A 17,060-nucleotide genomic window follows, 5' to 3' on the forward strand; every position below is an offset into this window, starting at 1 on the left:
CACAGCTGGATTTGGCTTCATTAGCTGAGATTACGTGCGGCGGTGCTATGGCAACATAATATATCAAGGATGCCATTCCTCTACTACATCATTTTTTAAAAAAGTTTTTGCAAGTTTATTAATATTGCAGTTTTAGTGAGCACAACAGACAATGTTTTCTTTCCCTGAAGGGCTAATCAAACTCAATCTATCCTAAATTGCTTTTGAGTAATACCTTTAGGCTCAGTTTTAGCTGATACGGAAGAAGGTAAATGAAGCTAAAGTTATTTTTGCCAATTATTCCTAATGATTTTGCTTTGCTCATGTTTACATTTTGTATTGTTAAGTACATTCTCATTCAACGTTGTGACCAAAGCACCATTTACAATGCTTTTTAATGCGACCAATGGCACACATTAGAGATGCCGTTTCATTTCATTTTGATACTGAGTTTAGCTGGTTGGGTGGCTTTTGCACTTTTTAGAAAGCTGGTGCTGATATTTGATTATACATTTAAGACAAAAAGGTTATATTTCCATCAAATCATTTGCTAATAATAGGACCTCATGGCATGCCATTGTTATAACATAATCATGGATACTGAGAGAGTAAAGTATTTGACTACTATTAAAAAGTGCATTGTTTGTTTTCCCAATCTTCTGGGACCATCTAGTAATCTAGAGTTTTTGACTTGCCAGTCTGTGATACAGGTGAAAAAAATCACTTACTTAAGATACAGCAATTAACCCTTTAAGTGCCAGCAGAATTTCACATTTTGGTTACGCGAAATGCCAGCCGTTTTTGAAACATTTTGTGCTCTCTTACTTTAGGGGCATTTTCTGAGGGGAAACCTATAGTTTACCTAGGAAAACTATACATTGTTTTTTTCGGTAGAAACTGAGCTTTCTAAATCTGCCTGAGTTTTCATGTATTTCCACCTGTGCAAAAAAATTTATAGTGCTAAATACCAAAAAAAAATGAAAAATTACCATTTTTCATCGTATATCAATTTATACCAGAAAAATATTTCATTTTAGGGATGAAAATCCAACTGATTTGGAAAGCCTTATGTCTCTCGAACGTGCCAATACCAGATATGTATAGTTTTAGGGAGATTTAGGATTTCTGTACAGCAAAAACTCCCGGCAGTATATTACCGAATTTTGAAAGCACTAAGGCAGAAAACAGCATGCTTTAGATTCCAAGGCAAAAAATCCTGAAACCGTAGGTTTACCCCAGAAAACCATACATTTTTGAAAAGTACACATTCTGCCGATTACAAAATGGGTAACTATGTCTCTCTACTCCCAACTACCAAACATAAAAGCTTGTCTGAAAATAGCGGTTTTTCAAAAAAAAATTCAAAATTCTGAAAAATCATTTCAAAGGTTTTATTTTGCTGCTCCGCATATCCCAAACTATATTAGGTACCAAGAAAAAGCACCTGAAATATGATTGCCAGGGGTCCACTGAACAGTTTGATACCCATTATGCATAGGTTTACCAAAGTATCTGGCATTTAGAGACACCAATATGAAGTTAGCACATCCAAATTGATCAGGACTTTACTTCAGCTACTGAGAAATCAACACATTGACTGCATTTTTTGTGGGCTAAAAACACAGAAATATATGTTTACCCCCCAAACCCATATATTTTTGGAAAGTACACATTCTACTGAATCTAAAATGGGTACCCATGCCTTTCTGCTCCAAACTACTGAGTCGCAAGGCTTTCCCAAAATTGTCGGTTTTGGTGAAATATCTGAAAATTGCCTCAAACCTTCAACTTCCCAGCACCATATCGCCCATGTATCATTACGTACTAAGAAAAAGCACCCTAAATATGATTGCCAGGGTTCCTCTGAACATTTTGGTGGTCATTGTTCATAAGTTTACCAAAGTATCTGGCATTTAGAGGCCCCAAAATGAAGTTAGCGCATACAAACAGTCCCATGGGTAACTTCAGCTAATGAAAGATCAACACATTGACTGCATTTTTGTGGGGTAAAAACACAGAAATATATGTTTACCCCCCAAAACCCATATATTTTTTGGAAAGTACACATTCTACCGAATCTAAAATGGGTACCCATGCCTTTCTGCTCCAAACTACTGAGTCGCAAGGCTTTCCCAAAATTGTCGGTTTTGGTGAAATATCTGAAAATTGCCTCAAAGCTTCAACTTCCCAGCACCATATCACCCATGTATCGTTACGCACCAAAAAAAAGCACCCTAAATATGATTGCCAGGGTTCCTCCAAACAATTTGGTGGCCATTGTTCATAGGTTTACCAAAGTATCTGGCATTTAGAGGCCTCAAAATGAAGTTAGCGCATACAAATAGTCCTGTGGGTAACTTCATCTAATGAAAAATCAACACATTGACTGCATTTTTGTGGGGTAAAAACACAGAAATATATGTTTACCCCCCAAACCCATATATTTTTGGAAAGTACACATTCTACTGAATCTAAAATGGGTACCCATGCCTTTCTGCTCCAAACTACTGAGTCGCAAGGCTTTCCCAAAGTTGTCGGTTTTGGTGAAATATCTGAAAATTGCCTCAAAGCTTCAACTTCCCAGCACCATATCACCCATGTGTCATTACGTACTAAGAAAAAGCACCCTAAATATGATTGCCAGGGTTCCTCTGAACATTTTGGTGGCCATTGTTCATAAGTTTACCAAAGTGTCTGGCATTTAGAGGCCCCAAAATGAAGTTAGCGCATACAAACAGTCCCGTGGGTAACTTCATCTAATGAAAAATCAACACATTGACTGCATTTTTGTGGGGTAAAAACACAGAAATATATGTTTACCCCCCAAACCCATATATTTTTGGAAAGTACACATTCTACTGAATCTAAAATGGGTACCCATGCCTTTCTGCTCCAAACTACTGAGTCGCAAGGCTTTGCCACAATTGTCGGTTTTGGTGAAATATCTGAAAATTGCCTCAAAGCTTCAACTTCTCAGCACCATATCACCCATGTATCGTTATGCACCAAGAAAAAGCACCCTAAATATGATTGCCAGGGTTCCTCCGAACAGTTTGGTGGCCATTGTTCATAGGTTTACCAAAGTATCTGGCATTTAGAGGCCCCAAAATGAAGTTAGTGCATACAAATAGTCCTGTGGGTAACTTCAGCTAATGAAAGATCAACACATTGACTGCATTTTTGTGGGGTAAAAACACAGAAATATATGTTTACCCCCCAAACCCATACATTTTTGGAAAGTACACATTCTACAGAATCTAAAATGGGTACCCATGCCTTATTGCTCCAAACTACTGAGTCGCCAGGCTTTCCCAAAGTTGTCGGTTTTGGTGAAATATCTGAAAATTGCCTCAAAGCTTCAACTTCCCAGTACCATATCACCCATGTGTCATTACGTACTAAGAAAAAGCACCCTAAATATGATTGCCAGGGTTCCTCTGAACATTTTGGTGGCCATTGTTCATAAGTTTACCAAAGTATCTGGCATTTAGAGGCCCCAAAATGAAGTTAGCGCATACAAACAGTCCCGTGGGTAACTTCAGCTAATGAAAAATCAACACATTGACTGCATTTTTGTGGGGTAAAAACACAGAAATATATGTTTACCCCCCAAAACCCATATATTTTTGGAAAGTACACATTCTACAGAATCTAAAATGGGTACCCATGCCTTTCTGCTCCAAACTACTGAGTCGCAAGGCTTTCCCACAATTGTCGGTTTTGGTGAAATATCTGAAAATTGCCTCAAAGCTTCAACTTCTCAGCACCATATCACCCATGTATCGTTATGCACCAAGAAAAAGCACCCTAAATATGATTGCCAGGGTTCCTCCGAACAGTTTGGTGGCCATTGTTCATAGGTTTACCAAAGTATCTGGCATTTAGAGGCCCCAAAATGAAGTTAGCGCATACAAATAGTCCTGTGGGTAACTTCATCTAATGAAAAATCAACACATTGACTGCATTTTTGTGGGGTAAAAACACAGAAATATATGTTTACCCCCCAAACCCATATATTTTTGGAAAGTACACATTCTACTGAATCTAAAATGGGTACCCATGCCTTTCTGCTCCAAACTACTGAGTCGCAAGGCTTTCCCAAAGTTGTCGGTTTTGGTGAAATATCTGAAAATTGCCTCAAAGCTTCAACTTCCCAGCACCATATCACCCATGTGTCATTACGTACTAAGAAAAAGCACCCTAAATATGATTGCCAGGGTTCCTCTGAACATTTTGGTGGCCATTGTTCATAAGTTTACCAAAGTGTCTGGCATTTAGAGGCCCCAAAATGAAGTTAGCGCATACAAACAGTCCCGTGGGTAACTTCATCTAATGAAAAATCAACACATTGACTGCATTTTTGTGGGGTAAAAACACAGAAATATATGTTTACCCCCCAAACCCATATATTTTTGGAAAGTACACATTCTACTGAATCTAAAATGGGTACCCATGCCTTTCTGCTCCAAACTACTGAGTCGCAAGGCTTTGCCACAATTGTCGGTTTTGGTGAAATATCTGAAAATTGCCTCAAAGCTTCAACTTCTCAGCACCATATCACCCATGTATCGTTATGCACCAAGAAAAAGCACCCTAAATATGATTGCCAGGGTTCCTCCGAACAGTTTGGTGGCCATTGTTCATAGGTTTACCAAAGTATCTGGCATTTAGAGGCCCCAAAATGAAGTTAGTGCATACAAATAGTCCTGTGGGTAACTTCAGCTAATGAAAGATCAACACATTGACTGCATTTTTGTGGGGTAAAAACACAGAAATATATGTTTACCCCCCAAACCCATACATTTTTGGAAAGTACACATTCTACAGAATCTAAAATGGGTACCCATGCCTTATTGCTCCAAACTACTGAGTCGCCAGGCTTTCCCAAAGTTGTCGGTTTTGGTGAAATATCTGAAAATTGCCTCAAAGCTTCAACTTCCCAGTACCATATCACCCATGTGTCATTACGTACTAAGAAAAAGCACCCTAAATATGATTGCCAGGGTTCCTCTGAACATTTTGGTGGCCATTGTTCATAAGTTTACCAAAGTATCTGGCATTTAGAGGCCCCAAAATGAAGTTAGCGCATACAAACAGTCCCGTGGGTAACTTCAGCTAATGAAAAATCAACACATTGACTGCATTTTTGTGGGGTAAAAACACAGAAATATATGTTTACCCCCCAAAACCCATATATTTTTGGAAAGTACACATTCTACAGAATCTAAAATGGGTACCCATGCCTTTCTGCTCCAAACTACTGAGTCGCAAGGCTTTCCCACAATTGTCGGTTTTGGTGAAATATCTGAAAATTGCCTCAAAGCTTCAACTTCTCAGCACCATATCACCCATGTATCGTTATGCACCAAGAAAAAGCACCCTAAATATGATTGCCAGGGTTCCTCCGAACAGTTTGGTGGCCATTGTTCATAGGTTTACCAAAGTATCTGGCATTTAGAGGCCCCAAAATGAAGTTAGCGCATACAAATAGTCCTGTGGGTAACTTCAGCTAATGAAAGATCAACACATTGACTGCATTTTTGTGGGGTAAAAACACAGAAATATATGTTTACCCCCCAAACCCATACATTTTTGGAAAGTACACATTCTACAGAATCTAAAATGGGTACCCATGCCTTATTGCTCCAAACTACCGAGTCGCAAGGCTTTCCCAAAGTTGCCGGTTTTGGTGAAATATCTGAAAATTGCCTCAAAGCTTCAACTTCCCAGCACCATATCACCCATGTGTCATTACGTACTAAGAAAAAGCACCCTAAATATGATTGCCAGGGTTCCTCTGAACATTTTGGTGGCCATTGTTCATAAGTTTACCAAAGTATCTGGCATTTAGAGGCCCCAAAATGAAGTTAGCGCATACAAACAGTCCCGTGGGTAACTTCAGCTAATGAAAAATCAACACATTGACTGCATTTTTGCGGGGTAAAAACACAGAAATATATGTTTACCCCCCAAACCCATATATTTTTGGAAAGTACACATTCTACGGAATCTAAAATGGGTACCCATGCCTTTCTGCTCTAAACTACTGAGTCGCAAGGCTTTGCCAAATTTGGCGGTTTTGGTGAAATATCTGGAAATTGCCTCAAAGCTTCAACTTTCCAGCATCGTATTGTCCATGTATCATTACCAGCATAAAGCATCCTAAATATAAACATAGGGGTCTACTAAACATTTTGATGCCCAATATGCATAGATATACCAAACTATGTGGCGCACAGAGACCCCCAAATGACAATATGTATAGACATTTTCACGGCTGACGCGCTGGCTGCTGCAATATAACCACTCGGTGTGTGTATTATGCGACATTAGACCACCTAACAGTACAGAGACCCCAGAAAACCATATATTTTCAGAAAGTACACATTCTGACGAATCCAATATGGGTAAATAAGTGTTTCTACTGCAAACTGCCAAACTGCAAAGCAATGCTGAACATAACGGTTTTTATCAAATTTCTGAAAATTGTCACAAAGCTTGAATTTTACCCCATTATATGCCCCACATTTCGTAACTTATCAGCATAAAACATCCTAAATATGAACGCCAGGGGTCTACTAAACACTTTGATGCCCAATATGCATAGATAAACCAAACTATGTGGCGCACAGAGACCCCCAAATGACAATAGTGTATATACATTTTCACGGCTGACGCGCGCTGGCTGCTGCAATATGAGCACCTGGTGTGTGTAATATGCGACATTAGACCCCCCTAACAGTACAGAGACCCCAGAAAACCATATATTTTCAGAAAGTACACATTCTGACGAATCCAATATGGGTAAATATGTGTTCCTACTGCAAACTGCCAAACTGCAAAGAAATGCTGAACGTAACGGTTTTTATCAAATTTCTGAAAATCGTCACAAAGCTTGAATTTTACCCCATTATATGCCCCACATTTCGTAACTTATCAGCATAAAACATCCTAAATATGAACGCCAGGGGTCTACTAAACACTTTGATGCCCAATATGCATAGATATACCAAACTATGTGGCGCACAGAGACCCCCAAATGACAATAGTGTATATACATTTTCACGGCTGACGCACTGGCAGCTGCAATATGAGCACCTGGTGTGTGTAATATGCGACATTAGACCCCCCCTAACAGTACAGAGACCCCAGAAAACCATATATTTTCAGAAAGTACACATTCTGACGAATCCAATATGGGTAAATATGTGTTCCTACTGCAAACTGCCAAACTGCAAAGCAATGCTGAACATAACGGTTTTTATCAAATTTCTGAAAATCGTCACAAAGCTTGAATTTTACTCCATTATATGCCACACATTTCGTAACGTATCAGCATAAAACATCCTAAATATGAACGCCAGGGGTCTACTGAACACTTTGATGCCCAATATGCATAGATATACTAAACTATGTGGCGCACAGAGACCCCCAAATGACAATAGTGTATATACATTTTCACGGCTGACGCGCTGGCTGCTGCAATATAAGCACCTGGTGTGTGTATTATGCGACATTAGACCCCCCTAAAAGTACAGAGACCCCAGAAAACCATATATTTTCAGAAAGTACACATTCTGACGAATCCAATATGGTTAAATAAGTGTTTCTACTGCAAACTGCCAGACTGCAAATCAATGCTGAACGTAACCGTTTTTATCAAATTTCTGAAAATCGTCACAAAGCTTGAATTTTACCCCATTATATGCCCCACATTTCGTAACTTATCAGCATAAAACATCCTAAATATGAACGCCAGGGGTCTACTGAACACTTTGATGCCCAATATGCATAGATATACCAAACTATGTGGCGCACAGAGACCCCCAAATGACAATAGTGTATATACATTTTCACGGCTGACGCGCTGGCTGCTGCAATATAAGCACCTGGTGTGTGTATTATGCGACATTAGACCCCCCTAACAGTACAGAGACCCCAGAAAACCATATATTTTCAGAAAGTACACATTCTGACGAATCCAATATGGGTAAATGTGTGTTTCTACTGCAAACTGCCAAACTGCAAAGCAATGCTGAACATAACAGTTTTTATCAAATTTTTGAAAATCGTCAGAAAGATTGAATTTTACCCCATTATATGCCCCACATTTCGTAACGTTTCAGCATAAAACATCCTAAATATGAACGCCAGGGGTCTACTGAACACTTTGATGCCCAATATGCATAGATATACCAAACTATGCGGCGCACAGAGACCACCAAATGACAATAGTGTATATACATTTTCACGGCTGACGCGCTGGCTGCTGCAATATAAGCACCTGGTGTGTGTAATATGCGACATTAGACCACCTAACAGTACAGAGACCCCAGAAAGCCATATATTTTCAGAAAGTACACATTCTGACGAATCCAATATGGATAAATATGTGTTTCTACTGCAAACTGCCAAACTGCAAAGCAATGCTGAACATAACGGTTTTTATCAAATTTCTGAAAATTGTCAGAAAGATTGAATTTGACCCCATTATATGCCCCACATTTCGTAACGTATCAGCATAAAACATCCTAAATATGAACGCCAGAGGTCTACTGAACACTTTGATGCCCAATATGCATAGATATACCAAACTATGTGGCGCACAGAGACCCCCAAATGACAATAGTGTATATACATTTTCACAGCTGACGCGCTGGCTGCTGCAATATAAGCACCTGGTGTGTGTATTATGCGACATTAGACCCCCCTAACAGTACAGAGACCCCAGAAAACCATATATTTTCAGAAAGTACACATTCTGACGAATCCAATATGGGTAAATAAGTGTTTCTACTGCAAACTGCCAAACTGCAAAGCAATGCTGAACATAACGGTTTTTATCAAATTTCTGAAAATTGTCAGAAAGCTTGAATTTTACCCCATTATATGCCCCACATTTCGTAACGTATCAGCATAAAACATCCTAAATATGAACGCCAGAGGTCTACTGAACACTTTGATGCCCAATATGCATAGATATACCAAACTATGTGGCGCACAGAGACCCCCAAATGTATATATAGTAGATAAAATTTACAAGGCAAAACAAAATAAGGCAGTAAAGGGTGAAATGCAAAAAAATCCAATAAAACCACAAAAATCAATGTTTTTTTTCCAGACTAGTGTTATCGGCCGTCAGAATCACAGTTTGAATATTTTAGATGGGCCAAACAGGTTCTACGGCTAGAAACAAGTGAACACAACATATGCAGAGCTGAAAATGCAATAAAATGGCTAAAAATTCAATAAAATGGCTAAAAATGCACCAAAATACCCAAAATTGCAATATAATCACCGAAATAACATACAAAAGGTATTGCACAGTACGGTTAGCGAATACGCTATGCGTAATGGCAATAAAACATTTTTTTTAGCCAAAAAAAGAAACGATGCGATAAGAAAAAAAAAAAAAAAGCCACAATGCCATGTATGTGCGTGTGCGTGTGTACAAATGGTAAATTACATGTTATGTGCGCGTGTGTGCGTGTGCACATGTGTGTAAGTGCAGTGAGTGTAAGTGACCCCCCCAATCCCCAAAAATGTATGTGTAAGTGTGTGTAAGTGTGAATCTAAGTGTGTATTACTGTAATAAGTGTGTGTTGGTGTGTTTGTGTGTGTAATTGTTGCACTAACCTGAAAAAGTCGCTGGAGACTGTTGCAGGCGATCAGGAAGAGCCTCTGGAAGACATCTGCCTCGTGGTTCCTGTCTGTGTGCTGTGGGGGCGGAGATCGTCGATCCGGTGCAGGCTGCAGCAGCAGGACACGTAAGTAACACGTGCCTGCTGCTGTTTTTGGGCCCCTGGGCGATCGCGCCCCAGGGGCCACTCGATCCCCTGCTCTGCTCGTTGCCTAGGGGCAGGGGATCGAGCAGGAACGGAGCGAACGGCTCTAACAGCCGCTCCTCCGCTCCTGAACCAGGAAATGCTGCAGAACGTAGAATCTACGTTCTGTGGCATTTCAAGTACCTTTGCCACAGAACGTAGATTCTACGATCTGTGGCATTTAAAAGGTTAATGTTTTCTTCAATGAGGAGCAAAAGGCCGAAATAGATTTGCTTCTATTAGTTACTTTTATTACGGTGGGTATACTATTCTAAACTAGCAAAGTGGGACACAGGTGGTATGTGTTGACTACATAGGCCTGCATGACATAAGAAGAGGCTCAGGAGAAGCCGTATGGCATACAACACACTTGATATAGCCAATATATGGCTATATGTAGTTTGTATACAGATGTAAAAAAATAGTTTAAAATGTTCCTTTGTGCATTTTTTGGCATATTTACAATACGAGTAGACCTTTCGAAGCTCTTTGGCTGTATTCCCAGTGCAATGTGAGCATCATATGCTCCAGATAGTGTAATGGCCTACTGTAAATCTGCAGAGAAATCTGTGCCACTTCCAAAGTGGTGGAGATTTTTCTGCAGAACAATTGGGGGCTCTGTGCAAAGTACTGGTTATCCCATAATTTCTTCTCTTTAAATTGTAGCTATATTTATTTTAAAGTACTGGTATATGTTCTAGTATACAGAATACTTGAAACCTGGAATATTCATAATAAGGGATATATTCCTGTAATTTGAATCACCATACTTAGTCTGCTAAAAATCAATTAAAGCATTACATAAACCAAAAAAAAAAAAATGTTGCCACCAAAATGGATTCATGCAGCTTAGATACCATCAAGCACATGGGCACTGTTTTATCATTACAGAGAAAAAGGAAGTAATTTAAAAAATTGATAAAGCATTTCTGGATAAGGAATCCCATCCCTGTGTTATTTATATAAACATCCTCTCAGTCTTCTGCTTATGCAATTTATTAAAATAACACACTTAAAAATCATTTCTGAAGAACATTTTCTGTCTTTTCTTGTACAACTAACATGCCTTCATTCATTACTGTTGCTTTAAGATAGAACAATATAAAATGCAATAATTCTGTTAAAATATGGTGAGGGGTATCTCTGACTTAAGGCCAGAAGGTCAGTCAAATAAATTTGTTCTGTCTCTGTGTGTAATTGAATTTATGATAAATATATATATTGTCGGATTACTTTATGACATATTCGATTCTGTAGTATGTTTCTCTTTAGAGTATTGCAAATTGTTTTCTGTTTTCAGAGATTACACAGCTCTGCACTCAGTAATACTAACAGACTATTTCTACTGGAATATCTTTCAGATATCCTATGAGACCCAGAAATGGAACAGAGGCAAGATTGATGCTGAAGAGCTAACCCAATTTGTGAATTAAAAGCGGACTGCAAACTTCTATGTTTTCTCCTCACTCCTGTCTTATTGCACCATGAGAACTTTTAGATGCTTGATATTGCTAACACTGTGGGCTGGCCAACTGCATCACAGCCACACAACCCCATTGCCTATAAGGACTAGCCCTAGCACCCAACCAACAGCTGAGGAAGAACAACTTAAAGAGGGTAATGAACGGAGCCGTTCTAAAAGGAGCTGGATGTGGAATCAGTTTTTTCTTCTTGAGGAGTATACTGGATCTGACTACCAATATGTTGGCAAGGTAACATTTAAATATCTGTGCTTACTTAGGCTATAGTATTTACATGTCTTAATGTGAAACAATGGGTGTGTTATAGTGCTCTTTGCTGAACTGAACACACTATTTAACCCTGCTCTGTTTTACAGCAGACTTTATAGCAATTACATTTATATTATCTTTATGCATTTTAATGGCCTTATGATGAAGGTCCAGTCTAGGTTTCATTTCATTTCATAAGGATCAACAATGTCCAGAACTCCTGTAACTTAATCAAAATTAAGTTAATTATCAGTGTGGTTATTTTATTGACTATGGTCTTTTCTATACAAGATAATGATAGTTGTAGCCAATGAGAGAAATTGAAAACCGTGCCACACCTTTCCCACCACTATGAATATAGCTTACTAACGCAGGCAGGTTTAACCCTTTAAAGGAAAACTATACCGCCCAAACAATGTAGGTCTCTATTAAAAGATACTGAGTAAAACAGCTCATGTGTAAAACCCTGCTTCATGTAAATGAACCATTATCATAATAATATACTTTTTTAGTAGTAAGTGCCATTGGGTAATCATAAATAGAAAATTGCCATTTATAAAATAAGGGCCGCCCCCTGAGATAGTAAGATTCATTGTGCACACATACAAACCACATGTAAGGTCACATGAGCCAATTAACAGACAGAGTTCTGCCTTTTGCTTCCTCACTTCTTCCTGTTACAGTTAGTGTTGTAGTATTTCTGGTCAGGTGATCTCTGAGGCAGCACAGATAGAGTCACAAAATGGTGGCTCAAGGCAAGAGATGTAAAAGGGCAATATTTATATAAATATATATTCCAGTTTGGTAAGATTCTTTAATATGTCATTCAATTTGTTGCTTAAGTATTCATTTGGGGGTATAGTTTTCCTTTAAGTGCCAGCAGAATTGAACATTTTGGTTACGTGGAATGCCAGACTTTTTTGAAACATTTTTCGCTCTCTCACTTTCTGAAGGGAAACTTATAGTTTGCCTAGGAAAACTAAACTTTTTTTTTTTTGGGAGAAACTGAGCTTTCTAAATCTTTCTAAATCATGTATTTCCACCTCTGCAAAAAGATTTATAGCGCTAAATACCAAAAAAAAAAAAAAAAACATTCCTATTTTTCACTATATATGAATAAATACCAGAAAAATATTTAATTTTACGCATGAAAATCCAACTGATTTGGAAAGCCTCATGTCTCTCAAACGTGCCAATACCAGATATGTATATTTTTAGGGAGATTTAGTACACATTCTGTGGATTCCAAAATGGGCAATTATGTCTCTCTACTCCTAAGTACCAAACATCAAAGCTTGTCTGAACTAAGCGTTTTTTTATAAAAATTTAGCAAAATTCTGAAAAATCACTTCAAAGGTTTTATTTTGCTGCTCTGCATATCCCACACTGTATTAGGTACCAAGAAAAAGCACACTGAATATGATTGCCTGGGGTCCACTGAACTGTTTGATGCCCATTGTGCAAGAATTACCAAAGTATCTGGCATTTAGAGACCCCAATATGGATATATAGTAGACAAAATTTCCATGGGCAAAATGAAGTAACAAAGAACAGAGCGAAATGGAATAAAATCACTGAAACCCAACAAAACCACAAAAATCAATGTTTTTTTTTCCACCTAGTGTAATCAGCAGTCAATATCAAAGTATGAATATTTTAGTATGACAAATAGGTTTTACGGACAGAAATAAGCAAACTACACCTACACAAAACTGGAAATGTAATAAAATAGCTAAACATGCAATAAAATGACTAAAAATGCACCAAAATCACAGGAATTGCAGTATAAACACCAAAATAACATACAAAAGGTATTGCACAGTGCAATTTGCGAATACGATATGCAAAATGGCAATAAAACAGTTTTTCAGGCAAAAAAATGACAATGCGATAAAAAAAGACACAACATAGTGTAAGTGTCTATGTGTGTGTACATTTGGCCAATTGCATGTTGTGTGCGTGTGCGAGTGCTGTGAATGTCTGTGACCCCCCTGATCCCCCAAAATCATTTGATTTTTCCTTCGATCTTTCGATTGAGGGAATTTTGGTAAATCCTTTGACTTCGATATATATATCGGTCGAATATCAAGGGTTAATTAACCCTCGATATTTGACCAAAAGTAAATGCGCCCCTATTACTTCGAAATTCGACCCTTGATAAATCTGCTCCTTAGTTGTTTAGGTGAAAGTACACTGTCTCTATTAATGCAGGCCACTGTGGGAACCATGGAGTTACTGCCCCCATCAAAGTGTCAGTAGCACCAGAGTTGCCCTGCATCAGTAGACATGACTGTACTCAATTTGGAACAGGAGGAATGTAAAACTACACAACTGTCCTTACGGAACGCATTTTAGGACATCCTGCGGCGTAATACCCTTCCTTCCTGCGATGTCCTATGCCTTCTGAATGGCGCATTGGGTCCTTTTATCGTCACTCATTGTCCAAACCTGCAGTCACACCTCGGTCCTCTACCCTCCCTTCTCAGCCATCAGTCATGCTAACTACGCCCTCAGCCTTCGGCCCTCAGCCTTCAGCCCTCAGCCGCCCTCTGAGGGCTGAGGGTTGAAGGCTGAGGGCCGAGGGCTGAAGGTTGAGGGCCGAGGGCTGAGGGCTGAAGGCTGATGGCCAAGGGCTGAAGGCTGAGGGCGGAGTTAGCATGACTGACGGCTGAGAATGGAGGCTAGAGGACGGAGGTGTGACTACAGGTTTGGACGATTAGTGGAGGTAAAAGGACCCGATGCGCCATTCAGAAGGCATAGGACATCGCAGGAAGGAAAGGTATTTCGCCGCAAGATGTCCTAAAATGCGTTCTGTATGTCCTGTTTTCTGCAGGATAGCTCACCCCGCAATCCCAGGTTTCTTACTGAAATGTCCCGAGTTTCTCTTTTATCACCTGCACCAACACCAGAAAAAGATACAAAGTTTCTGAAACTTAATTAAAATAAGTATTTTATTTGCAGAGAGCTCAGAACACTGTGCAGCTGCACTATAAAGGGCAATTCCAGCTTAATTAGCAAAACTGTTACAACACAAAATATGGCCCTAAAACTCCCAGAAATGTTTTCAAACTTTCATAACTTGCCAAATTTTGTAAAATGGATAAATTATAATTAGGGGGTGTGGTCACAAAATGGGCATGGTCAAAAAATGTTCACAGTGGCTGACGTTTTTGTCCCTCTTTAAATTTTTCAAAAGTCGGGAGGTATGAAACTATACAGAAGTAGAAGGAGCAGATTTGGATGCAAGTACCATTAAAGAAAGGTGCAGGCTCACACAAAACGGTGGCAAAAGTTGCACTACCACAGCTGCAGTTACAATATTTACCTAGTTAACTGTTTTGCACTTTCTTCTACAATCAAGATAAAAAGGGTATATATGTGACACAAGTACACAAAATATGCAGGCCAACCCCTTTAAACGTGTGCTGGCCTGCGTATTTTTTATACTTACTATCACGTCTGTTATTTGAGTGCTTAATGTACAGAAAATATACAGGTCAACCCGTTTTAAACTTGATTAAAGAAGTAGGTGCAAAAAAGTTACCAATAAAAATTCAAGTCCAGACTTTTACTTTTACATTACATATTCTCAAGCCTAATTTATTCCAGTCAGAACTGATGCTTCTGTGTTATTAATGAAGCCTTTTGCGGAAAAGCTCAACAGTAACTGAACTGACCTTTTAACTGTAAATTTTAATGATGTCCAGTGATTTGTTTCTGTTATTTAGAGAAAACAATCCTACTTTTGCCTGATGATAAACTATGTATCACTGAGCAGTCTATAGTTTATTATAAGGTATTGCAAATTTGCTTTCCCATAAATTTAAGCCCCGAAGAAGCCTGAGCAAAGCACGCCCGTTTTTTTTTCTCCTTTTATTCTATACCTCTAGACGTATACACTGCTCTCCGGTGTAATGGTATATATGGTTTTGTAGGGATGGAGATCAACTATCGTGTGGAGTCGGTGGTATTCTATGCATGAGAAATGGCACTTAAATTGCACCATATTATACATAACCCTAAAGTTTTAGCCTTTCCAGAGGGTTTCTTTAACCCGTGTGCTTTTTCCTCTGTTTATTCTCATTTATTAGCAACTGAGTATGCAGTGCTGGGAACTTTTTATATTTTCCTGTGCTCTTCCTACAATTGGCCTCATGTAATATTGACAGGCAATTTGGACAGTTTCAGGCTTAACTGCTATGATCTGCTGGTTTTGACAGATCATACTCTAGGTCTGAAGCAGTGTAAAATAACTGAGGCAAATCTGGTGTTCACATGACTTAAAATAAAACACACCTTGATAAATTTGCCATTTATTTTACACAGCTTTTTACACCTTTTTTGGCAAATTTAATTTATCACAGCATAATAAATAGGACCCTAAAAGAGGGGGTGGGATTCCCCCCTGGGTAGGATTCCCACCAAAACCTTTGTATCCAGTATCCTCACTTATTGCTACAATAAAACAATGCTTTTAATTACTTTATATTCATGAAAACCATTTAGATCAGCCACTGTGGCTTAAGCATAATTCAACATATTATAGACAATATTATATTATTATAATATCACAAAAATATTTAGGGAGTTTGTTCAATGGTGCCTTATATATATTCTGTTAACAAATGTCTGTCCAGTATTTCTAAAGATAGGCAGGAAAAGGATTACTGGATTATGCCTCATCTAAAATGGTTTATACTTTCCTAAAAAAATAATGGTATAAATATCATTGAAGTGTGTTTCTCTCCTGTCTAGGCAAAGTCCTGAACTCAAAATATGACATCATTTCCAGTGGACTCAAAGTGTGATGGTTTTTTTTGGGAAAAAGCTTTCATAAATAGGCATAGCAAGCAAATTGTTCAAGACAGCACCAAAATGTGTGAAATCCAGTTGACCTCTTGATAAATAGTTTCCTAATATTAAATACTGCAGAGCTTATTTATGATATATTATTTATTAAGTGCAGAGCTAGGATATATTATTTATTAAGTGCAGAACCTTCCCATGGCATATACTGTGAATAGAAATGCTTTACTGGAATTAATTCTGTTAGCTGTACTAGTATTATACAACTTGGGGTTGCACTTACTTTGCTGCAAGAGGCACAAGGGAGTCTTGTAAGACCATTTAGTAAGTATTGGTGTTTTGCCCCTATACGGACTGACATTTGCAGTGCCTGAATCTCCAGTTAAAGTCTATGTAAGTGTACACACATATCCCATCAGCATGCCATGCCTTCCCTTGCAGGTGCCATCTGCAAATATCTGTACATAGTTGATTAAACAGTGAAAAGTGTAGTTTTTAGTATCAGTCCTTCTACGTAAGGAGATGTTTATTATGCTTTGTTTATGTTTATTGCTATGCAGCACTGCTGACACTAGAGGGCACCCTCTATGGTTATGACACTTTCCATGTGGGGCCAGCTATGCAGTTCTGCAGTCTGTTGAATAAAGACTACAACCATAGCCTTCTGTGTGTGTGTGGGGGTCAAGACTCTACAAAAAGCATTTGCACCTGTATCAAAAAC

At 38.6% G+C, this 17,060-nt stretch overlaps 1 protein-coding gene across 1 annotated transcript in view; it reads left to right on the plus strand.

Moving 5' to 3' along the window:
- Nucleotides 1-17,060, plus strand: part of cdh6.S (cadherin 6 S homeolog) — a 149,428-nt gene that overhangs the window by 60,556 nt on the left and 71,812 nt on the right. The window contains exon 2 of the mRNA XM_018269492.2: nucleotides 11,165-11,515. Coding sequence (XP_018124981.1) covers nucleotides 11,288-11,515 — 228 coding nt within the window. The 5' untranslated portion in view covers nucleotides 11,165-11,287. The remainder of the gene's footprint in view (nucleotides 1-11,164; nucleotides 11,516-17,060) is intronic.

The sequence above is a fragment of the Xenopus laevis genome, chromosome 6S (assembly GCF_017654675.1).
Source record: "Xenopus laevis strain J_2021 chromosome 6S, Xenopus_laevis_v10.1, whole genome shotgun sequence".
NCBI lineage: Eukaryota > Metazoa > Chordata > Amphibia > Anura > Pipidae > Xenopus > Xenopus laevis.